The 25,851-nt window shown below is 39.6% G+C and overlaps 1 protein-coding gene across 2 annotated transcripts in view; it reads right to left on the bottom strand.

Moving 5' to 3' along the window:
- Window positions 1–25,851, bottom strand: part of Dennd1b (DENN domain containing 1B) — a 212,740-nt gene that overhangs the window by 87,935 nt on the left and 98,954 nt on the right. Inside the window, exons 6-10 of one of the 2 annotated variants that reach the window (XM_032915408.1) lie at window positions 25,120–25,189; window positions 24,189–24,269; window positions 19,282–19,341; window positions 18,069–18,122; window positions 15,384–15,494 (exon numbers count right to left, since the gene is read on the bottom strand). In XM_032915408.1, the coding sequence (XP_032771299.1) occupies window positions 15,384–15,494; window positions 18,069–18,122; window positions 19,282–19,341; window positions 24,189–24,269; window positions 25,120–25,189 (376 nt within the window). The remainder of the gene's footprint in view (window positions 1–15,383; window positions 15,495–18,068; window positions 18,123–19,281; window positions 19,342–24,188; window positions 24,270–25,119; window positions 25,190–25,851) is intronic. The other variant, XM_032915409.1, reaches the window with a different exon arrangement.

Raw genomic sequence — 25,851 nt, 5'->3', positions numbered from 1 at the left:
CTGGCAGGAAGTGGATCAGTGGTAGGATACGGCAGAGTCTCCACTTCACTCTTCCACAATCTTGAAGAGTGGGAGTCATGTTAATACAGTACTAAAATGTTAAAATAGACAATAAAGGAGTGCAAAGGAAAGTATATATGTAGGGACACTTGTGCAAGAGTGAAGGGGGACCAGTGTAACAAGCCAAGGAAGAAGAGTCATCTGTGTGTGTTACAATTAATAAATCTCTACACTTGAAGAGAACGCACAGCTCAATGGTCTTTCTGTAAGTCAATACTACCTAAGATTATTTGGCTGGCTAGCGACAGGTCTAAGAGTCTACACTGCTTTTCTACGAGTTAGTAGTTTCTTTACTCCATCAGCTATTTCTTTAATATTTGAATCAAGTGAATACTATAAAGAAATGTTTGGGGAAATAGCAATTTTACATATGCAAAGGCAGATTCACAGCAAAACGCACAAAGCATACAATCCTCTCATATCTCCACATATGCATAACCTTTGTCATTATCAAGATCTCCCAGCAAAATGGTATCATTCACAGTTAGAGAGCCTACACGAACACAGTATTTATGCAGAGTCTTCTCCTGGGGTTCTACACTCTAAGGATATGAATAGGTTTACAGTGATTCATACCCACATTATACTACCCTAAGACATTTATTAAGAAACTAGGCATAAACCTACAAAGTATACAAAAGAACTTATAGAGGGAAAACTGCAAATCGATTATGAATCCCAGAGCATTGTTCTCTGTACATCTATAAGTTGACTAATACCAATATCCAAAGCAATATCCAGACTAGCAAGTGCATTCTTAAAAGAGAAAAGCAAAGTTGGAGGACACAGACCATCTGGTTTTCGAATGCAAGTATAATGCCACACAGTGATGAAGACAGGTTAATACTAGTGAAAGCACAGACAGATCTCCTGAGCAGAAGAGGTGTTCAGAAATAGACCTCCATAAATACAATCAGCTGATCTTTGACAAAGAACCAGACATTCAAACCAAGTAATGGTAGTATTTTCAACAGATAGCATTGGAATAACCAGACAACAAAATTGAGTCAAGCCTTATTATGCCTTTCACAAAATTTGGCTCAAACAGATAACTGGTCTCGATGTAAATGCAAATTTATAATTATCAAAAAGGTAGCACAGCAGAAAAATCTATATGCCCTGGGGCTTGACTTTTAGACAAGACACCAAACGCATGATACATGTCAGAGAGACCTGAGAAGCTAAAATTAAAAGCAAAGGTATGTTCTAGGGGTTGAATGTGTAGCTCAATGGTAGAGCATTTTATCCACATGTGCAAGGCCCTTGAATCAATCCTTACCACCATAAAAAACAAACATACAAACAAAAACCCCACTGATTTATTTTGAAAATAAAAAGTGGAACAGAAGGAAAGAAGGAGTGGAAGGGAGAGAAGGAGGGAGGGAGGGGAGGAGGAAGGGAGGCAGGAGAGAGGAGGGACTGCCTAGTAAAACAGCAGTGCAAGACACATGTGAAAGGGACTTTGGTCGTGTATACACACAAGCCCTCTAGACTTCAGCAATGAGAACCTTCATAAGCATAGGCTGGAGGCCTTAGTGCACTTCATCAGACAGGGCAAAGGAGCACGGGGTCGTACGTACGCCATGAGGGAAAGGCTCAGAAAGGCAGACTCACACCACCCTGCTATCTCCACTGATGGCCAAAGCCCACAGCAGGACAACACTGGAGAGAGTGTCCTGAGCCAGCAGCTTTCAGAGGTTTCTGGCATGGATGTAGATGAAAGGGCTACTCCAGAGGACAGTTTGGTAGCTCTGCTTCTTTTTCTAAATTCTTCATTAAATTAAAATACTGTTTTACATTTCATTCTCTCCTCTACTCCCTAGGAGGACATGATAGCCCATTAGAACTAGTCTAAGAAAATATTTTAGAATAGACCATTTATAAACATAAGCCATTATCAAGAGGTCTGGAGACTGATCCAGACTGGAAGTCGAGATCTGGGAGCTGGTGGATTCGTTGTCTTGTGGGAACCATGTTTCTTCTCCACACATGGCCCCTTTGTTGCAACCATACATAAGGAAGTGTGCAGCCATATGAGAGGACCGCACCTTTTATACGAGCACTGTATCTATTCATGAGTATTCTTTTCTTAATTAGGGTTTCAATTGCTGAAGAGACACCATGACCATGGCAACTCTACCTTCTTTTTTCCATTTCAATTAACTTTAAAAAAATATTTATATATTTACATCCTAAATTCTGCCCCCCCCCAATCCAGTATACTCTTCCAGGGTTCCTCCCCCATTCCCCTCCCCTTCACCTCTAAGAGAGTGCCCCTCCCCCATACTCCCCCACCCTGGTGCAGCAACTCTCTGCAGGATTAGGTGTGTCCTCTTCCACTGAGGCCAAACAAGACAGCCCTCTGCTGCATTTCTCCAAGCAACTCTTAGAAAGGAAACACTTCATTGGGGTTGGCTTACAGTTTCAAAGGTTTAGTCCATTATCACCAAGTTAACACAAGGCGGTGTGAGGAGAGATACTGTGCTAAAGAAGAAGCTGAGAGTTCTACATCTTGATCTGTAGACAGTAGGAGGAGATTGTTCCACACTGGGTGGAACTTGAGCATAGGAGACCTCAAAGCCCATCCCCACAGTGATGCACTTCCTCCAATAAGGTCACACCTACTCCAAGAAGGCCACACCTCTTAATAGTATAACTCCCAATGGGTGATCATTCAAACAGATGAGTGCATGAGGGCTAAACCTACTCAAACCACCACAGTTCTCATCTCAAGTTAATCAGTTTCTAAAAGTAATATTGTCCCACTGACAAGGTCTATGTATAAAATTGGGGGGAGATCACACTCAGACTAAATAGGACCAACTGTGATGCCTGATTCCTAAAAATACTTCCTATCTCTTTACATCACACCTTTGGATTACATCAAATCTTTGGAAAGTTCTAACCATGTCATCATGACCACTGTTATAGTTTCTCATACATAGTCAAATGACTAAATTTTTCTTGTTTTCAGCCTTTAGATGTTTTTCTGTCTATCAGGAAGTTGACACAACACTGGCCATCAAGAAAACAACCCCCAAATGTGACCATTTCTGGAAGTGGAACAGGAGCTACAGTCACAACTGCAATATGAGTTGCTTCAAGACGCTAACGTTTTCATCTTCTTGTACAATCCCTGCCTACTGTCACCTTCATCTGTGACCAACTCCTTGGACTTCTCTAACTGCTGCCACACTATCAAACACATATCCTCCCTGACTTGTCTTTTCTCCGTTAATAAGTCCATTGCTTTTGGTTCCCATTTCAAAGCCTATTCAATAGTAATTTGGGTACATTTTCTTCAGATGCAATTTGAGTACATTTTCTTTGCGGTCTAGAGAAGGTGAATTTCCTTTTATTCCACTACAACAACCCTTAAATCTTAGTATCTGTCTTCTCCCCTCACAAGCACTTAAAGTGCAATTAAGGACCATGGAATTCCCATATGGATAAGATAATTAGGCAATTTGTCTTTATTTTTAAAAAAATTGAATGGAAGAATTACTGTTTGTGACTAGGAAGAACCATATAGAAACTCTTTATTCAGATTTATTTTTGTTATTTTACTTTAGTTAACATTTTATTCTATATCTTCTTGTTTCCTCTGAATGTCTTTCTCCTCTCCTAATTACACACACATATTATGCGCATGTATCACAGAGGTTTACATACACTAATCACATATAGGTAGCTTAGATATGCTATAAATTCCTTTCGAGAATTTGACTTTTATGAACTAAAGTAGGAAGAACCATCTTTGCATTCCACAAGAACTCTGAGTGTGTTTTTCTTTGTGGCAGTGACTGCAAATGGCGGGCTTGCATTCTAATTCCACTGATTTCCACTTGGACACGACAGCTGACTGAGTAGGCTTGCCACACTGACCCACTTAGATAAGGCTTGTTTGTTTTTTTAGTTTCAGGTTTTTGTCTGGGAAGAAGGGTTATGTACCCTGAAATTTTTCTGTTCATAATTGTACTAAACCATTGCAGAAGAGGATGGAGAAAGAATATGAGGCAGGGGGAATGGAGGAGACCAAATAAATAAAGCCTTCTAAGTCAACATGAGCAAAACTCCAATGAACTTACAAAGACTGAAGAAGCATGCACAGGGTCTGCACAATGTCCTCTGAGCTTATTTTATATCTTACAGTTCAGTGTTTTTATTGGACTCCTGAGTATATGAATAAGAAGGCGTCTGACTCCTGCAACCTCTCTTGGACTCTTATGTCAATCTGTCCTATCCAATATTCACGTGACAATCTTGCTTTATCTTATATTTTTATATTTAAAATATATATATCAAATCATCCCATTATAGTATTAATTAATATGCAAATTATATTTCTATACATCAAGTATAGTTTAAAAGTAAAACTGAGTGTCACTGAAGTGAATTTTCTATTTCCTATAGAGGGTGTGTGTGAGGTATTTACGTGTGTGTGCACACATATAGTTTTCTATTGCTCTCCATCCTTAAAGGGGGGAGGGCTGTCTCTTCTGATTCTAGCTAACCATGTCTGCTAGAACGGCAGCCTGTGAGTCACTAGGAGCAGTCTGGCTCCTCTCTTTCCGTGTCAGGCTAACAGGTGTGGCCATCGAAGCCCAACTTTTACACAGGTCCTAGAACTCTAAAATCAGATCTTTCTGCTTGGGCAAAGGGAACTGCTAGCTCCTGAGCAATCTCCCCGTTCGGAAAGAGCTTCTACTAAAATGCTAGGCTTGTGTCACTGACACCACTAGAGAACAAAATGTAAAGTTTAACATCTTCAGACATAGCAACTGACATCATAATTTTAACAAAGCCACCAAGGTGGATCAGTAGGTGCTAGCCTCCAAGACTGAAAATCTGAGTGGGTCTTCAGAATCCGCATCAAAGAAGACAAGAACTGACTCCTCCAAGTCACAGGAACAGGTACATACAGGCAAACAAAATGTAAACAGGTTAACTTAAAAAAATTCATCAATTTACAAAGAAACCAATACTTTAATTAATACCCTAGCTCTAGAAAAATTTGCCAAATGTCAAGTATTTCCTATAACATAAAGATCTTCCTTTGTTTTGGGGTGTTAACTATTTTAAATTTCCTTGCACTTCATGGCTGTCCTGTTTGATTTGGGGTGCTGTGGTAAAACACTGAACAAAATCAGCTCCACTTACACAGTAAAAGATTTAATTGCAATTGTAGCCTACAATTCCAAGCCACGGTCCCTCACTGAGAGAATTCAGATCACAAAGTGATGCAGACTCAGTGGGAACACCACGTCCTGGCTTGCTCAGCCAGCTTTCTTATACAGCCCAGGACACCTCTACATAGGTATGGCGCTGTCCACGGGAGACTGAGCACTCCTCTGCTAACGGCCAACAACCCAGTCTGACAGAGGCAATCCCCAACTGAGACTCCATCAGGAAAAAAAAAGGCAGCTGAGCTAACTAGAATAAGGAGCTGTTTCTGCATTGGCAGATAAGGTTACTCCCCGCCTTATAAAAGACCTAAATGCCACGAAACCTATAAGCTAAAGAAGTGTTGGCCACTGGCTGCAGTGACTGGCTTCCATAGACAAGAGGAAACAGGAGTGAAGAGGACTAGACGTGGAGTCAGGGTTGTCTCTCTGGAAATTCTTGATACTTTTCTCAGAATGCAAATGAATGGAAATTTTCAATAACAAGACAACAACAAGCCCCATAATCAACTTGGAGATCCTTAAGGAACAAAAGACTGTGTCATTCGACCAAGAAAAATCTCAGCCTTCTGAGGTGCTGACAGAGTATGAAATGAAGATGGGATGGACAAGAAGCCACAGGTATCAATCACAGCCTCAGGGCCAGTTACAGGAACAAACACAGCAGTTTCTTTTGCCAAGCAGATGAAATCAGAGAGTGAATACGAAACAGTCTTTATTGAGAGTCCTACACTGACCTCATACTATACAGAGGCCAAAAGAACCCTAAGTCACACCAGCTCACATACCAAACAAGAATCAATTCTGCAATATAAATTAACACAACAAAAAAGAGCTCAAGATGTACTGATCCTTTTCCAGAAGTCATTAGCATTGAGATCAGCTTCTTTAAAAATTAAAAATCCTGTAACAGAAAACATATACACAAACCCATTGTTTAAAAAGACAAAGTTTACATAGAAATTGGCCTCTCATGCATAAAAACACAATTTTTAAGTTAAGAAATTGTAACTTTAATAAAAAGCTCAAGGACTTCACTGATATTTCAGCATCAGCCTTAAACAGGGTATAGGATGTGTAGGATAGGAGGAGCTGGAAAACAAACATTTTAAAGTAGTCAGAATCTTGCAAAGGGAACACGAAAACACACCTGGAGAAGAATAAAAGGCATAATTTCATGTATCCACTCAAATGTTCTTTTGTTAAAGCCTGCAGTACGTGATTACTCCCTGACGAGTCAGTCTTGTGGGAGCAACCACATCTGACAAGAGGTGCACTGCACAGTTCCTCAGGAAGCTGGGAACACATTTGGCCCAAAATCTAGCCATTCCATTCTTGGGAATATACCCAAAGGACACTCCGTCCTACTACAAAGAATAGCTCAACCACATATATTGCTACTCTATTCATAGTAGCCACAAAACTGTAAACAGCCTAAATGTCCATTAAGAGATGAATGGAAAGAAAATATACATTTACACTATGAAATGTTGCTCAGATATTTTTAAAAAATTACATCACGAAATTCTCAGGTAAACAGAGGTAGAAAAGACTCATCTAATCTATACCCAAAGACAAATATTGTTATGCATGTGCTTAGTGGATATTATTTGTTATGTATTTAATAAACAAGCTACAATCCATAACAACAGAGATTAGGTATAAAATAAGGAAAGGGGAAGGGGGCAGATAGATCTCTCTAGAAAACGGAAATAGAATAGAGAGTTCTAGATGGATGGGGGAAACTAGAATGTAAGGACCAAGTGGGGAGAAGGAGGAATAGGTAGATGAGGAAAGGAATGGTGAGGGACAGCTAAAAATCTAAAAATAAGGGCCATGTGAGAGATAATATGAAAACCTAATAGAAGCTTTGTAAAAATATAAATATATGAAGGCAATCTAAACAAAACTGCCAAATTATGGGGGACATGGGGCCCCAAGTGGACATCTATAGCCACCAAATGAAGTTTCTAGTACCAGGATTAGGATGCGTCTAATTGAGTTGATGGCCAAACAGGTCCCTTAAGAACCCCAGGTTGTTGCCAAGGCTATGGGTTTGGCTCTCCACAAATTGACAGCAAGGTCCTATTGCTGAAGACAACATACACGCCACTCATTGAACGCAGGAAGTGATGGTGCATAATACCAAAGGAGCAAGGTAGGCACCAGCACAGCCACAAACTACTTGATGTACAGAACTTAGCTGCCTGCAAGATACACTGGCACAATAGTGGCACAGACCTTGTGGGAATAACCAACCAGTATCTCGTTTGACTTAAGGCCCACTCTGTGAGACGGAACGTATCCAGACACTGCCCGGCTTGCCAAGAACCTGAGAAGAGATAGTCCAAGGACCTAGAGAAAAGCAAACGCTACTAATCTACTACAGGAACATAGCAATTAAATGAATGCTTAAAAACATTCTGCTATTCTTAGATCAGTGCCTGGCTTACCCATCATCAAAGGAGCTTCCTCTTGGAGTAGATGGTATGGGAACAAATAAAGACCTACGGCCAGATAATGTGCAGAGGAGTGAGAGATACTCAGTTCTCTTTGGGATGTCTCCTCAAATCCCTACCCTCAGGGCTCAGGGAACCCTGCAGAAGAGGAAGCAGAAAGAGTGTAAGACCCAAACGGAATGGAGAACAAAGAAACAAGGCCTTCTAGGCACAGCAGAACCGACTGACACACATATGAACTTGAAGGCTGTGGCAGCATGCACAGGACCTGCCCAGGTCTGCACCATACGGGAGTCCAGGCTATGTGAAGACGAGTGGGCACATGCCCTCACCCCAAATCCAGAAGCTATGTCCAACTGGTAAGGGACCACTTGCAAATAAAAAATCAGTTCAGGCGGATAGAGCCCCACTGGGGACATATACCAATGCCCGACAGTAAATGGCCAGCACCAAACGAACTCTATGGCATCTTTGGAAGTACTTTATTTCATAATACTCTGTCAGGTTTTTGTTTTGTTTTTCTTTTTTTTGTTTGTTTGTTTTTTTTTAACACCTTACATTTCTTGTGAATAAACATTATGGCTTCAGTATTGTTTTTTATGGGATTCCTGTCTGTACGAATGTGGATTTCTTGTGTTTTTTCCCCCTTTGGATCTTCTTTCTTCTGTTTGTTTCTTTTGTCCTATCCTGGTTTGTTTGTTTTTGTTTTGTCTGGGTAGGGTAATGTGGCATTTAATGTCAATCCGGAGCATAGGAAATGGGCAATAAACAGGTGACTTTTCAATCTAAAGCACTAAGTAATTCCACACAGACAATCTTAGGAGTAACCTAAGCAGGAGGTGAGTATGGGCACTCAAACTCATTAGAAATATGGAAGAGGAAACAAAGTGAGATGCTCAGAGGATCTTACTAAGCTCTGCTAGAAAACCTCAAGCTCACTAGTAGGAATGAAAATATACAAGGAAAAAGCATAAAGATATTTGGTTTTATAAGATAATCATGGTAAAAGGGCAAAACTACATGAAGGTTGAAAATATATTCTTTAAGAGTCAGACAGATTAGTTTAACTATACACTAGTTTTATGAGGATGGAAAGTTTGCCTAAGTTTCAAAAGTTGTTTTTTAACTATTCATTTTAGACACCAAGAATACTTATCACATAGTGTGATAATTAAATCATTTAAAATTATTTGGTCATAAGAATGGCTAACTCATACTATGCACTGTCATAGAGATGATACTGATAACATCATATACAAATTGAGATGATGTTAGCAATCAATATATGTCACTAAAAGGAATGTTTGCAAGAAGTGAGAGTTTCCTTAACTAAGATAGTGGGTAGCTAGAATGGAGACTAAGATCAGAGAAAAAGAATTACATAAGCAGAATCTATGCATCTCTGTTGGGGAAGATGCATGAGTGGGTGAGGCCATTTGCCAAATCAGCCCTAAACACTAAGAGGTGATTATCAAAACAGATGAGTTCTCAAAACACCAATGGCTTATGCTCTACGATCAAGAATCGACAAATGGGATCTCATAAAACTGCAAAGCTTCTGTAAGGCAAAGGACACTGTGGTTAGGACAAAACGGCAACCAACAGATTGGGAAAAGATCTTTACCAATCCTACAACAGATAGAGGGCTTATATCCAAAATATACAAAGAACTCAAGAAAGTTAGACCGCAGGGAGACAAATAACCTTATTCAAAATGGGGTTCAGAGCTAAACAAAAGAATTCACAGCTGAGGAATGCAATGTCCAGAAACACCTAAAAAAATGTTCAACATCGTTAGTCATAAGGAAATGCAAATCAAAACAACCCTGAGATTTCACCTCACACCAGTGAGAATGGCTAAGATCAAAAACTCAGGTGACAGCAAATGCTGGCAGGATGTGGAGAAAGGGGAACACTCCTCCATTGTTGGTGGGGTTGCAGACTGCTACAACCATTCTGGAAATCAGTCTGGAGGTTCCTCAGAAAATTGGACATTGAACTGCCTGAGGATCCAGCTATACCTCTCCTGGGCATATACCCAAAAGATGCCCCAACATATAAAAAAGACACGTGCTCCACTATGTTCATCGCAGCCTTATTTATAATAGCCAGAAGCTGGAAAGAACCCAGATGTCCTTCAACAGAGGAATGGATACAGAAAATGTGGTACATCTACACAATGGAATATTACTCAGCTATCAAAAACAATGACTTTATGAAATTAAGAGGCAAATGGTTGGAACTGGAAAATATCATCCTGAGTGAGCTAACCCAATCACAGAAAAGACATACATGGTATGTACTCATTGATAAGTGGCTATTAGCCCAAATGCTTGAATTACCCTAGATGCCTAGAACAAATGAAACTCAAGATGGATGATCAAACTGTGAATGCATATCGCTCCTGAGAGACACAGCCAGAATACAGCAAATACAGAGGCGTATGCCAGCAGGAAACCACTGAACTGAGAACAGGACCCCCGTTGAAGGAATCAGAGAAAGAACTGGAAGAGCTTGAAGGAGCTCGAGACCCCATATGTACAGCAATGCCAACCAAACAGAGCTTCCAGGGACTAAGCCACTACCCAAAGACTATACATGGACTGACCCTGGACTCTGACCTCATAGGTAGCAATGAATATCCTAGTAAGAGCACCAGTGGAAGGGGAAGCCCTGGGTCCTGCTAAGACTGAACCCCCAGTGAACTAGACTGTTGGGGAGAGGGGAAGCAAGGGGGAGGGTTGGGAGGGGAACACCCATAAGGAAGGGGAAGGGGGAGGGGGATGTTTGCCCGGAAACCGGGAAAGGGAATAACACTCGAAATGTATATAAGAAATACTCAAGTTAATAATAATAAAAAAAATTATAAAAAAAAAACAGATGAGTTCTCTTTGAAATGTTAAGTATGGTATCTACAGTCAGTTGCTTGACAGTCTATAACTGGAGGACACACATCGAAAGAGAAATACTGCTAAACTCCAAAATAAAAATAAAACAAGAAGAAAAAAAACATAGAAATACAGAAATCAAGTTATCTTCAGCAACAGTCTGGTCAAAGAATGGAGACAGACAGATGATAGATAGATAGATAGATAGATAGATAGATAGATAGATAGATAGATAGATAGATAGATAGACAGACAGACAGACAGACACACACACACACACACACACATAGATGTTTTCTTACACTTCAAGTTTATCAATAGCACAAAATTAAGTCATCACCCTATATAAAAGGTAATTGAGCTAACAGAAATCATCCAAGATCAATTGTGTTGAGCCACATTGTAGGAGTTGATAGAATCTGCATAACTGAATGCACCACTCGAAGGACTCCATGGCTGTCACAAGAAACACCCTGCTGTATGAAGTGAAGGCCAACTGTATGCTTTCCAAAGACAAAGGCTGCTAAACTCAGCCAGAAAAGGGTGCACACTTCCCTGGAAAACAGGAAAACTCAGAGAAAGGGGAAATAGAGTTGCAGGTAGTTTTATTTTTAAAGGCCCCCTCCTCTTTCTCTTTATTCTCTTCTTCCTCCTCTCCCTCCTTTTCTTTCTTCTGCTCCTGCTCCTCCTCCTCCACCACCACCACCACCCTGCACACATGCCTTCCTGAAAAGCATTTCCCAAGGGCCTCATCACAGCCATTTCCACACTTAGTCATAGTCACAAAGAGATAGACACACTGTTGGGCAAGGCAACACACATACATCAACTAACACACTGGGAAGCAGAGATATTATCCGCACTTTCATCAACTTATTCGGATCATAGAGATTTTAGGATAATGCAAATTTTAAAATTGTTCCTAGAAGACCTCTAAGAAAATTCCAGATACAAAGTTTTCACTGTACTTCTCTGCTGTAGTCTGAAAAACATAGGGCAAAACCACTTCAATAATTGCAATCAGGAAGCATTCTGTTTTCTCCACAACTGTTCAGTCTTAATCTCCAGGAAAGGACACCATGCTCGAAGCGTCAGTTAAATGAAGATACACTAAGAGAAGAAAAGTGAATATGTACAATGCAGATAATGATGTTAAAATGCTCTGGACTCTCTCACTCAAAGCCTACGGAAACTACTAGTTAATAGCTGATTTTCTGCTCATAAGATATCTTTCTACATACACCCTTGATGGAATTAGTGAGAAGGTGAGAGAAGCACATGCTTGCATGCCTGGGGGCAGCAAAAACAAAGAGGAACGTACACTTTATTAACACAATTCCAGCACTCACTCTAAATATCCCAGAAATGCATATATAATCAGATGTCCATAAGTGGTACGGATACATCATGAAGAAGATGATAGTTACCATCTCTATGTTGGTCAAAATAGTGCTAACATTTAGACATCTGCTTTAAAGAGACACATTGTTTTACCTGCTTTTACAAGCCATAAATGTATACCCTAGTTAACATATTACTGACAGGATGATGAGAAAGAGCTCCTGTCAGATGCTGGCCAGCTGGGTGTTTGAGACAAAATGCACAGCCCCAGCTGACTAGTTAGAGGAAGTCTGGTGAGGTACAATTACAGAGGCATATGACAAGGCTTCACGCCTGACTGATTTGAGAAGCCATGACATGGCTTTAAACAGCAGTCCTCCTGATCTACAGTCACAAAACAGCAATAAGTCAACTGATACAACTGTGTAGTATCATGATTTATTCCTCTGCTTTGAATACATGAGACCATAAAACGATGTGCTAGTCTGCTAGGATTCACTCCGGCTTAAAACATGAGGCCTGCCTACAGCATGCATAAAATCAACAAGCTTGTCTGGGACTTTCAGAAGCCATTCAGTGTACTTAGCGGTACGTACATCAAAGAATACAAGCAAAACTGATGATGTCCTAACTCAATACACTTAAGCATGTAAACACATGGTAATACTAACACTACACCACACTTCCATGAATGGGAAAGCGCTCATTAAAAGTTCTGAACCATAAAAGAACTGATGACTGCTTTACATAACTTAAAACTAATGATAACGTGTATACCTTTATGAAAACTACACATTATCTAACTACAAACAGAATATGAAGAAGGCCATCTTCAAGTTACCACCAGGCACCAATGAAAATCACCAGCAAGTTCCAAGGCTGGCACACATTTTAACTGTGAAAATTATGATGGACAAAGAGTAATGGCCAAGGGGAAAAAAAAATCTCACAAAGTAACAATAAAATTAGGAATGTTAAGACACTTTAGCGTGCATTCATTCTTAACAGTAACTCAAATGCTTACTGTATATGTACAAAATAAACAAGGGATGTAAAGCAGCTTCATGCATTAATGTGGAGCATGACAAAGTGTCTATGATATATGAAAAATACAAAACATAAAAAAGTTAGAACCAAGGCAATTATTACTCTTCCTTTGTGTGTTTTAGTGATTTCATTAAAGTTTTTTTTAAAAAAAAGTTTTTAATCTAATTTATGTTTTAAGACCTTGGCCTTATAAGTCACTCCGCAAGTAATTTATAGCACTTGCATTTATTCAGATTGCATATACAAGAAAGCTCTTCAAGGTAGCCCCTTCCCACAGATAAGAGTGTAGAGATTATAAAGCAAATCTGAATTGCCACAGTAGTTTTCAAAACCCTGGGTTCAGATTTACTTGTGTGTTTTCCTAAACAGCTGTTATATTTCACCCAAAGAGCTCACACACAGCTTTGTCCCAAACTGTTTGAACTGTACCTCATTAGAGAGAGATTCCATACATACATACACACACACACACACACACACACACACACACACACACACACACCCTTTGTACACAATACAAACCTACCATCCACTCCAGCTTGTACATACTTATTTCACCTTTTATAACCTGGTACACGCTCCACATGGCATAACAGCTGCTTTTTCACTCGGCTGTTATTCACGCCAGTTTAACAAGAGCACACAAACTGGCCTTGGTTGCCTTACTGCTGAATTCATAGTGTCGAGGACACTGACCGGCACAAAAATATTGTACGCATGAATTTCTTCCTAAAACTACAAGGCACCTCATATAATAATATCTGTCATCGTGAAAATAATTCCCATCAGAAATATCCCTTAAAATCTTGAAATTATTATGTGTGGAAAATAAGGAGGAGCAGGAAGGGGAAGATAAAGAATGGTCCTGTATGAGTGGCCAACCTGAACGGCGGGGTGAGAATCAGTCAGACGGATTCCTCAGCAGCTCTAAGAGGAAACCATAAAGGGGGTCACTCAATAGTCCTTATATCCTGGTGCTATCTCGTCATATCTACATAACTTACTTTCAATATGCACATATTTTCAACTTAAAAGATAATTATTGTAACAGTATTATTTATTCAATATCTCAAGTTCTCGTGAGTTTGACGCGAGGACGGTAGGTGTAGTTCCATATAAGGAACGACCACCTGTTTTGGTTTACACTTTGGATCCCCTGCAGCTTTAGGTTTGGGAGTGGGGATTTAACTGCTTTGAAAACGCTTTGGATTTAGTTTTGATTTTTTTCAATTTTAAGACATACAAAGTTTACCTCCTATCAGCATGCACCACGTGTGTGCCTTGGGCCCATGAAGGCCAGAAGGAGGCATCGAGTCCCCTGAACTGATGTTACAACCACTCTGAGCCACCACGTGGGGGCTGGGACCAAGCTGGACCGCTCTGCCAGAAGAGCCAGTGCTCCTAACATCAGAAGAGCCAGTGCTCCTAACATCAGCCACCGAGCCTTCTCTCCAGCCACTAAACCTCCCTCGTAATTAAACATCAACTTGATAACCTGGAAGAATGCTAAAACTGTAAAATGTAGTCTAAAATGCTACAGTTTTCTAAAAGGAGAATTTTATTTCTATTACAGAATAAAATACTGAGGGTAGTTTTGTATAATTTGTATTTGTATTTGTATAAAATTTGTATAAAATAAATGAAGAAACAATATATTTAATAATGGTTTTAATATAGGACAGTTTATTCAATTAACTTATTTTATACATTCTGAATTTGAAAATACTTAAATTTTATACTTAATGAAAAAAATATTCACTGAAAATATGAACTCTAGCAAAATACTTTTGAATCCTCTTCTATAGCCTAAGAAAAGCTCTTGTATCCTGCCTTTCTCACAGTAATGAAGAGCTTCCAGGAGACCCTCAGACTGAGTGCCATAAAACCTGTGATTGATAAAAATGCTACTTTGACTTTTAAGTTATTATCAGCCTGAAGAGCTCCTCCAAACCAGAACTATTATAGGCTCCCCTCTCAGGCCCCGAGGCGACAAAGATGAATCTGCTATTACCTGGTTAGGATAGCAGCTATTATCATGGCCCGCAGTGTCTTTCAAGTAGCTCCGATGGAAAAGCTACAAGTGAATAGTAAAGATCTCATAATAGCTCTTAAGAGTTCTCCACGTGGTCAAGGCACTAAAATGAACTCCAGAGAGTTTAAAAGGGGGAAAAAAACACCTCTTCTCCTGATAAGGAAAAATAATTAACCTGACTTAATGCATCTGAGAAGCCTTCTATAAATCAGACCTTTATACTTCAAGAGCCTGATAAAAACCATATATTAAAAATATGCAGATATTGTCTTTTAAGTACACAGAGCACAGTTCTAAATCTGCAGACGTGTTTAGGTCTTTTTGTGAAGCACTCAACACGTGTTAGTCAAAGGGGCCCGCGTGAAGGACTCACAGTGCTTAATTTGCTCGAGGTAATAATGATGCGTCTCTCGTGCAGCATGCTGGCGTACAACCGCAGCATGTTGTTCACATCCACAGCCACGAAGTACTCCGTCAGGTTTCTCTGCACAAAGGAAAGGACTGTTTGAGCTACCGAACACACGAATACAAGGGAAAACATTTTATACATTTATCAGTTCAAAAGATGGTATTATTAAAATGGCATTCATTAAAAATAATTAAATCTAACACTATTCTGATGACATAAGCAGGGTATATTCTACTGTCATTTAAAGCATTACCTATTATATGCAAGCATTTCTCAAAGGACGATCACAGAATCCCACATCCTAGTTTTCCTCCCCACACTGCAATCTCCCCAGCTCCAACCGAAACCTCATGAATTATCCTTAAAGCATGTATTCAAGGATCCCAGTTTTAACCAAGTACTCCTGGTGATTCACATATCCACCAATGTCTGTGAAACTACTATGCTGGAAGACTACACTTGAATTACTTCATTTTTACCATTCCTTCTCAGTACCAAAGGTACCCAATGGAGAGGGTGGATTTATACACATTCTTTTGCTTCATTACTAAAGAAAATATGTAGGTTTTACAGCCCAACAGGCTTCCTTTTACTACTACAATCAAATGTAACTTTGTGATGTTCTAAACTGATTCAAGTTAGAGGATGCTGGGTAAGGATCCGAAAGGCTGAAATGTTTTTGAGCAAGAATATAGGAGATCTATCTCTCAAATAAATAAAGTCCGTGGGCTCAGTAAGTGGTGTTCCACTGGTGGGAAGAGCTTGCTTCCCACTTTCTCTGAAGCTTCCTTCGCCTTCTGACTCAACATTACCTTTGCAGCCTACAACCGAACTACAGTGTGATAGCATCACAAAGACTGGCCGTCTCTACGTGAAAGTCACTGCCCTCAATACTCAGCACCGTGGACGTTTATACTCTGTTTCCCTCAACACGACAGTGGAAAAGTGTGCCAGTGATAGGATAAAACTCCGTTTGTTAATATTCTTTGTAACCAGATTTTAATGGAATGCGCATTTCTTTAAATACTTTAAAATAACAGATGGAAAGATGAAATTAGAGCTTTCCTTTAGCTCAGCAGGTAAGCCATTTGCCTTCAAGCCTAATGACCTGAGTTCAACTATTGGGACTCAAATGGTAGGAGGAGAGGGCTAAACTCATAACTTGCCATCTGACCTACACAAATTCTATCATATTCTCCCTCCCTCCTCAGAGATATGCACATACATACATACATACATACATAATGTGTGTGTAAAAAATTGAAATTAAAAAGCAAAATTAAAACCATAAGCTGTTTGCTAGTGAATGTAAGATAGGGCAACTAGAGAGAAAGAAGAGAGTAAGTCTGTATGAGACTTCCAAGTGAGCGGATCATGGCTATCTGAGCCCAACCATAGTAAGCAGCCAAGATCCTGTGCTTCTCCAGCACAAAGGGCAAGGATTCGTTATTAGACCTGAGAACCTGGATGGCCTATCCCAAACCCACATTGTAAGAACAAGGTCGTGCAAAGCCTTTTCCTAGGAGTTATTTGAGAAACCCTTTCAATGGAATTCATAAGACTTATCTTTCTAAAAGTTTTAATTTGATAGACTTGATTTAGTATTAGAAAAATTACAGTTGTGGGGCTTGGGAGATGGATGAGTTGGTAAAATGCTTGCCACTCAACCATAAAAATCTGAGTTCACATCCTCAGGATCCAGGTAAACCTGAACACCAGGGCAGACTCCTAGAAAGGTAGCACTTGGGAGGTTCAGGCAGGTGGGTTTCAGAAAGGATTGGGAAGCACCAGCTGCAGCCCATCTCAAAAAACAAGATGGGGATCATAGGACATCAAACGCTGTCCTCTAGCCTTCTTATGCACTCAAACGGTACATATACATGAATGCATACACATGGGTAGCCACACAAATGAACCCATCCACACATGTACACAAGGAAAATTTACATTTGCATTCTCTGCCTTCATTTACTGAAATGTTTGACAAAGCAAATGTTATGATAGTTTGAAAACGAAATGAAAATAGCACGCACCTGAGGGAAATACAAGTAACTTGTGGAAACAGTACCCATCTGAGTTAATACATGTGTATCTGAAGGAAACCTCCCTGCCGACCTTCCTTTCATTGATGGCTTATAACAGATTTATTCTAATGTTCTAAGAAAAACTAAAGGGAGTCTTTTCCTTTCCCACAGTTATTAAACAACATGGAAGGATATCTATCACTTCTATTTATCTATTTAGAGCTCCTATAGAAAAATATTAACCTGGATAACTTTTGAGAAACACAAAGTGTTTCCAATATAGCTACAATTAACAATGTAACAAGCACTATTTCTTACAATATCCTCAAGTCTAATAAAATGCTTACTGCATTAAATTAAAACCAGGCAATCAACAACTGGGACACTAACAATTTAAACAGTTACAAAGAAGTCTAAAATCCAGTGGTCTGCTTACTAAGGTGACTGTAAAGGGCAAAATTTCCCTGTTAGCATTCTTCCCCACTGGCACAAGCCACGCCTTAACATTTCCTCACATTTCAGACAGCTACCCTCACGAGCTAAGTATTTATGCTTGTCCCTCAACTGACCACCCGGTCACAGACGTCTGTAACTGCAGTTATCGAGGTAGAGAGCAGACACTTACACTCTCCGGGATGGTTGGAAGTCCAGTTATGTCCGGTGTGATGAAACAGGAGTGCTAGTCGGCAGAAACAAAACACAGCAGGAAAAGATTACATTTCATACCCCTTATAATTTGCAATCAAAATAAGAAAGAGCACTTTCTGGTGAAGGTCACAGACTACCATTCTGGACTTGGTAAATGTAAAGAGTCTTATACGACATGGCAGATCTAAGTAACTTTACTAATGACAGTCTGACTCAAGAAGTGATGGTCCCAGAGTAGACTCTGAAACTGAACAGAAGCAGAATAAGAATCTGTACGAGTATTAAGTCAAAAAAGAATACATTACCAAAAGGCTACATATACATACATATACATATACATATATGTATAAAAATATTTTCAAAATATACCTATATAGACTGAAAAATAAAAGCAGGTTATTTGAAGAGTCTATAAAATCTACTGGCTCCTGGGTTTCTGTGATGAGCTCTAGTAAATCCATTTTGTAACAAGTATACTTGTACAGAAAAGAACAATGAAAGATAATCTTTCAATAATTAAAATTTTAAAATGTATTTGCTATCCAAAACTATGACTTTATGGTACACCAATAAATAAGTATTAACTTGCAGAATATACAAAGCAATAGCACCAGATATTTACATGAAAAGGATACTGAGTCTCTACACTCCAGTGTCCCAAAAACATTGTCTACCAAAATCAAACTGCAATCATACAACCACTCTATTTCTGTTAACAGTATGCTAATGATGTCAATGCCTTAATTATATAGGGATTGACTCAATATTGTCTTAGATCTAAAGTTAAGAAGAGAAACGTTAACAGTATTTTGAACAGAGCAGAACTGGTCAGAAGCTGTTTCACAGAGTCATGATGCATAATTTTCCAGGGAGGAAGAACAGTATGAGATAAGTTACAAGATTATCTTGTGATAAGAAATAATTGTGACAGGAATCTCATGCAGTGAATGTACTTCAGCATATTACTGGAAAGAGAAAATTCAAGATTGGATATATTAAACACCTTTATTTGTCTGTTTTTCGTATTATTGTGCCTCAGAAAAATAGGGAAAAGAAAGAAAAAATAGAAAACATATTCTAATTGATTATTGTTAATAGTCTGTTTCCATTTTCCAAAGAACCATAGTGAATCATAAAGGCATAGTGATCTCAGCAGAGTGATTGCAGAAGGCAGCGTCCTGTTCACTCACCGGCATTAGTGAGGGGTCATCTTTCAGAACTTGCTCACTGGCAATAAATAGCTCTTGGTTCTTATGAGAGAAAAATGAGCATTTTACTTCAAAGGGGAAGCTTACACAAAACCATTCCTGTGTCCTGAGGAAAATCCATGTTGCTACATTATCCACTGAGAGTACATGGTGACATTCATTAGCTAGGACATTCTAAATTTTGACCTGCTAATCTATTCTGGAAATGCCCTCTGAAAAATTTTGCACTGTGTGTAGAAGGCAGTGGACATTTAATCATTTTAAAGTACTTTTTAAAAATCATTTATATAGTAACTTTTCATGAAATCTGCAATATTTCAGTCATTAATAATCACTTTCAAGAGTTCCAGTAAAGACGATCTGAGACATCATTTTTTTTTTTTTTTTTTTTTTTTTTTTTTTTGTTCTTTTTTTCGAGCTGGGGGACCAAACCAGCATCAGTTTTAATGTGAGATAAAATTAGTCTCCAGGGCTAGTTCACAACAAGTATTCCCCAAACTGCCAACCATTAATGGACAGTACTGAGTGCACCGCAATCTGCTATTGAAAACAAAACAAGTTACTGAACTTCAGAATTTACAAAACTGTGGCTTGGAAATGAGTACACAAGATTTGAAAACTGTTATAGACTATTAATCCAAAAGTCTAACTGCTCACTATACCTATATAGAAAGGTGCTTAACATCAGCAAGCTCTAAAGACATCCAACGAAAACTGTAATATGCTACTTCACTCCAGTTTGGCCAATATTGTAAGGCAGAAAACAAGGAGAAAATACTGAGGAACCTGTAAAGAGAACACTGATACATAGTTGGTGGAAATGGAAATCTGGAAAACCACTATGGGAAACAACATGGAGGCTTCTCCAAAGGGTAAAACCAAAACTGTCCTATCAATCCAGAAATCACACCCTTTATGCACTCAGAAGAAAGGATATCAGTAAACCTGCAGGTCATGCTCAGTGCAGTGAGAGTGCACACCCTTGTTCATGGAAGCACTGTTCCCAATAGCCAAGAAAGAAATCAACCTTACCTTCTACCAATAGATAACATTTTTAAAGGTAATTTTATTTATGCACATGCACAAATATGGCAAATGACTGTCTAGCTATTAAAAGTAAAATTTTGTCAATTATGGTAATATGGGAAAATTGGAGACTGTTTCATTAAGTGAAACAAGACAAATAACCATGATTTTATTCACATAGTCAATCTAAAAATATTTAATAGAATCAGAGAGATATCACAGCGTAGCATATCAGCAGGTACAGTTATTTTATTAAAAAGAAAATAAGAGTTTGAAACACAGTTCAGTGGTGGAAGACATGGCCTGGCTACCACACCAAAACCAAATATATTAACAGAGTTCAGTATTTGTAAAGGTTTATTTAAATCTATATGATGTGTGTTTGTATTTATGTACACACATGTGAAGGTGTCTATGGAGGCCAAGGTGGGCATCAGATCACCTGGAAAGAGGGTGAGATGTACTGAGGAGCCGGTGACTAGGTCCTGAGAATAAAGCTATCCTCTCCAAGAGTAGCCAGGGTCTTAACTGCTCAGCCATCTCGACAGCGCCAGCGTCCATCTTCACTATGTAGGAACCCTCTGCAAGTGCTACCTCATTACTTAATTAAGCACATATGTGATCCATCGCTCTCTGACCTAGCATCTGGATTACTTAAACACACAATAGTTAAAGAGACTGATGTCTTCTTGTCGTAAACTCCAGGGCTCCTCTGTTGTCCTCACTTCTCCCACCCCCTACTGCATTCCCACTAACCGTGGTGTCTACATTATTTGGATTTCAATGCCTTGGGAATCTTGAGTTTCTCCTTACTTGATCTTTTCTTTAGTTCTCACAGAATTTCCATTCTTTATCATAACAGTCTGGGTGAAAAGATCTTAGCTTTTCCTATATACTTCCAATAACCTATTTAGAAAAAAATCCCAAGTCTCCTGGGTTTTCCATTCCATAGTCCCCAGTGGAAATTAATTCTATCCACTTGGACAGTTTGCAGCAAATGAAAACACACAGAGAGAAGTCAGCAAAGGAGAGAACAAGCATGGTCAAGTGTGTGGTAAGGACTTCCTAAGAGCAGGAACAGGGCAGGTTCTACAGAGTCAGACCACAAAGGGCTTTGCAGTGAATGGAAAGGACGGTGTTCAATTAAGATGCTGACTAGAATGGTAAGACAAGTGCGGTACAAAGTAGTGAAGCAGAAGAAAAAAAAACTTAGAGTAAAATTAAGTGCTAAATGGACGACCCTGAAAGTCTAAGCCATAAGCTTAGAAATTTTCTATATAAAGTGGGAAGTTACAGTAGGTATACTGTCTATTTGGGAGGCTAAGACAGAAGAATTGGAGACTGGATGTCAGCAAGACCAACATAGTGAGGCTCACAGCCACCATGAACTCACTACTCTGCCTCAAAATTTAAAAAAAAAAAATAAGGTTCTTAGTCACCTTAGTAGTATCAAAGGGTGTCCACCTATCTCATGGAGTGGTTTTCCTACGGAAAGACTGAATACCACTATTCTGTTGAAGGGACGTAGCAATAAAAAGATTCCTGATGACATATTGCTGTACCCATGCATCCGTGCCTCACTCAGCCTACATCAGGCAAGATTCTTCTTTCAAAAGATGGGAATGAACAGAGACCCGAAGCTGGAGCCTGTGCCGAGAATGAGCGACATTAAAGCACTCCGTCCTAACGAGGATGCATTTATCAACATGGTCCTTCAAGACTCAGAGATGTCTATGCAGAGGAGGAAGCAGAGAGAGTTTAAGAGCAAGAGATGATGAATGACTCCAAGTCAACAGCATCTTCCAGACCAAAACAACTGCTGCACATAGAAGCCACAGAGACTGTACCAGCATGCACACAGCCTGCCCTGGGCACAGAGACTGTACCAGCATGCACACAGCCTGCCCTGGGCACAGAGACTGTACCAGCATGCACACAGCCTGCCCTGGGCACAGAGACTGTACCAGCATGCACACAGCCTGCCCTGGGCACAGAGACTGTACCAGCATGCACACAGCCTGCCCTGGGCACAGAGACTGTACCAGCATGCACACAGCCTGCCCTGGGCACAGAGACTGTACCAGCATGCACACAGCCTGCCCTGGGCACAGAGACTGTACCAGCATGCACACAGCCTGCCCTGGGCACAGAGACTGTACCAGCATGCACACAGCCTGCCCTGGGCACAGAGACTTTACCAGCATGCACACAGCCTGCCCTGGGCACAGAGACTGTACCAGCATGCACACAGCCTGCCCTAGGCCAGAGACTGTACCAGCATGCACACAGCCTGCCCTGGGCACAGAGACTGTACCAGCATGCACACAGCCTGCCCTGGGCCAGATGCCAACAAGTACTGAGAGAAGGTAATGGACACAAGGTCCCACTCCTAACCAAGAATCTGTCTGCAACCGATACCTACTGGGAAAGGGAAAATTAGTTTTCTCCCATGGAGTGTCACTGGATACCAACCATACCCAGGATAGGGCAGTCCCCACAGCCAGGTGTAGCTAGCCAACATAAAATAGATTCCATTTTTGTTGTATGTGTTTTGGTTTGTTAAAGTACTTTTTGTTATACTTGTAGGGTTTTGTTAGTTGTTTTGTTTTTGGGTTCCGTTTCTGTTGTTGTTGTTGTTGTTGTTGTTGTTGTTGTTGTTGTTGTTACTGTTATTATTTCTAAGAGAAAGAGGGATAGAGAAAGGAGGGAGGGAGGGAGAGAAGGGAGAAGGAGTGAAGGAGGGAGGGAGAGGGGGAGAGGGAGAGAATGAAATAGGGTGGGTGAGAAGGGCAGGGATGATATAAGAGTTTGAAGAAGAAAAAACATGATCAAAATATACTATATGAAAACAACATCATATAAGTTTAATTTAACATGTGTCTCTGAGGGACAGTGATTGTCTAGAGTACCAAACAAATACCATACAGGTCCATTGACAATGTTTAAATTTCACACAATGTTTTTTAACAGAACTTTTTATCATTTAAGAACATTTACTCTGGCAGTCTTTAGAAGAACAAACTTCAGGGGAACCATGGAGAATCTGAATCAAACTGACGCCTGTGGGGACTTCAAAAATGGATTAAGACAGGGCTGTTATTGCTGACGGTGGAAGCAATACAGGCATGAAGACGGTTATTTTATGATCATAACAATTTCACTGTCACTCAAAACTGCAAAATGTCTTACATGAATAAAGATTTCAAGTAGAATTTCCTAAAACAAAAAAAAAATTTCTTAGCCTATTAAATTTTTCTCTGTTCTTAGCAAAAAAAAAAAAAAAACCCAACATAATCACAAGATAATGACAGTACCAATAAATTTTAGCCTACTTTATTCGAAAAATTAACAAAAGATATGAGTGAAAGCTCCATACTTTGTTATCAACAACTTTTGATATGAACAAGCCCCACAAATCCTGGGCATATGCACCTAAGTAGATGTTTCTGGTGAAGTTCGCCAATAGTCCCCCAGCAAACGGGCACAGTAGGCTTGCTGCTCACACAAATGCTGATCAAAGGTCCAGGGATCAGAACTGCACTTGACGGTGTGTTTGCACGCAAGGAAAGACAGAGCATTTTAGCTGGAATTCTGCATTACTATAAAACTTTCTCTTGTGATGCCCACCTTATTTTAGAAAATGTGTGTTTGTGTGTGTGTGTGTGTGTGTGTGTGTGTGTGTGCATGCATGTACATGTGTGCAATTGTATAATTTTATTATTTATGGATTTCACTTCTTGATATTAGCACCAGCAAGGTTAATACCATCACTGACATTTTCATAGAAACACAGTGATTTGCAAATGACTCCTGGGTCAGCTGTGTATTCTTAAGTCCCTGAAAACAAATTATGCAGCACTCACCACACTCAAGTGGACGGGAGTGTTTGCCTTCGGTACTGGGTGGCTATAGAGTGATTTAAGAGTTTCGTTCAAATCATCTTCCTGAAACAAAGAAAAGGTCATTTATAATTAAAACACAGAAGGGCTAAGTATAATGTAAAATACCTTTGGATATTACTAATGGGAATGTAAAATGGTATAGCTATAGCAGAAAGTAATATGTATGGTCTTTCCTCAAATAATGAAATACACAGTTGTCCCAATACCCAGTAGTCACACCTCCAGATCTAGGGGGGAAAACAAATCCAAACGTAACTACAAGAGTGAGTTGTTTGGTTTTATTTGAACAAAAGGATTTGTGTACGCCTGAAAAAGCTTGCTATCACCATGAGTGGGTCTGATGAGAGAGGCAGTTGACCAAGCATCCATGTGAATGTCTTCTTCACAATGGACACGAGGGTGCGTGCACGTCTACTAAGAGATGAGTGAGGAAACAGCCCCTACGTACTCATGCAACTAGCCAGCTGTACAGCAACAGCACAGGACTGGGGCCTTAAAGCTCTAAGTTAAGTGACATCAGCAAGGACAGGATGTGGGTCCTCCCATGTGGGGACCAAGGACAGATGTGGGTCCACCCATGTGGGGATCAAGGACAGATGTGGGTCCACCCATGTGGGGATCAAGGACAGATGTGGGTCCACCTGTGTGGTGTCCTCCAGTTAAGAAGGCATATAGACATCATGGTGGTTGAGAGGGGAGAAGAAAATTAAATAGTAAGTTATAACTCATTGAATACAGAGTTTGGTTTGTTTGGGTGTGTTGTATCAGGGATTAAAACAATATGACTGTGATAAATACCATAAAATTCTAAACTTTAAAATGGCAAATACTGTTCATTCTATGCTATGCATATTTTAAGACAATAAAACAATAGAGAAAAAAATCAGCTTACCAGTTCCTTGGCCAAGTAATCTGCCAGAGTATTTAGAAGTTTATAATATACTTCGAACCATGGCAAGTAACTGTAAGAAGAATTTAAATGTATATAAAACACCTGAAATTTAAAACCAATAAATAAACAGGTAAATTAAAAGTTAGATGCTATTCTTTAGAACTGGTTGATCCTGATAACAGACAAGAACTATACCCAGGTTTTCTTTACCCATTCCCTACTGTTAGCCAACCCACTTCCATTTTACGTCAACAGCCTGTCCACAATGATTCATTCCTATCTCAAAGCAACCACTGCTTGAGAGCATGAAAGGTATTGATTATGGTATGGATTATGGTATTTGCTGTGGAGATGTAAGACCTTAAGACCTTCTTTACTTGAGTGTCCTATAATCATACACAAATTAAGACGGCAGCCATGTTAGAGGACACCACCGTGCAGGAGTAACACTGCTTTACACAGAACACAGCACATACTTGAGTCTCCTTTAACTATTACCCACCTGATATATAATGTAATAGAACCAGGTATAGAATTTATTCTTCAGAGAGTGCACCCATCACTACAGATAAAGACTACTCTAAAATGTATACCTAGAAATTGATTTTCAATGACAAACCCAATTATGATTTAAAATTCATTTTGCTATATCAAAATATTCTTCATTTATTTGCTTATTTAATGTTTTTATTTGTTTATTTCTATATTTTCAAGCAGTATCTTACTATTTAG

The sequence above is a fragment of the Rattus rattus genome, chromosome 10 (genome assembly GCF_011064425.1).
Source record: "Rattus rattus isolate New Zealand chromosome 10, Rrattus_CSIRO_v1, whole genome shotgun sequence".
In the NCBI taxonomy this organism is placed as follows: domain Eukaryota; kingdom Metazoa; phylum Chordata; class Mammalia; order Rodentia; family Muridae; genus Rattus; species Rattus rattus.
The sequence above is the reverse complement of the archived record's forward strand: the minus strand, read 5'-3'. Positions and strand labels throughout refer to the sequence as shown.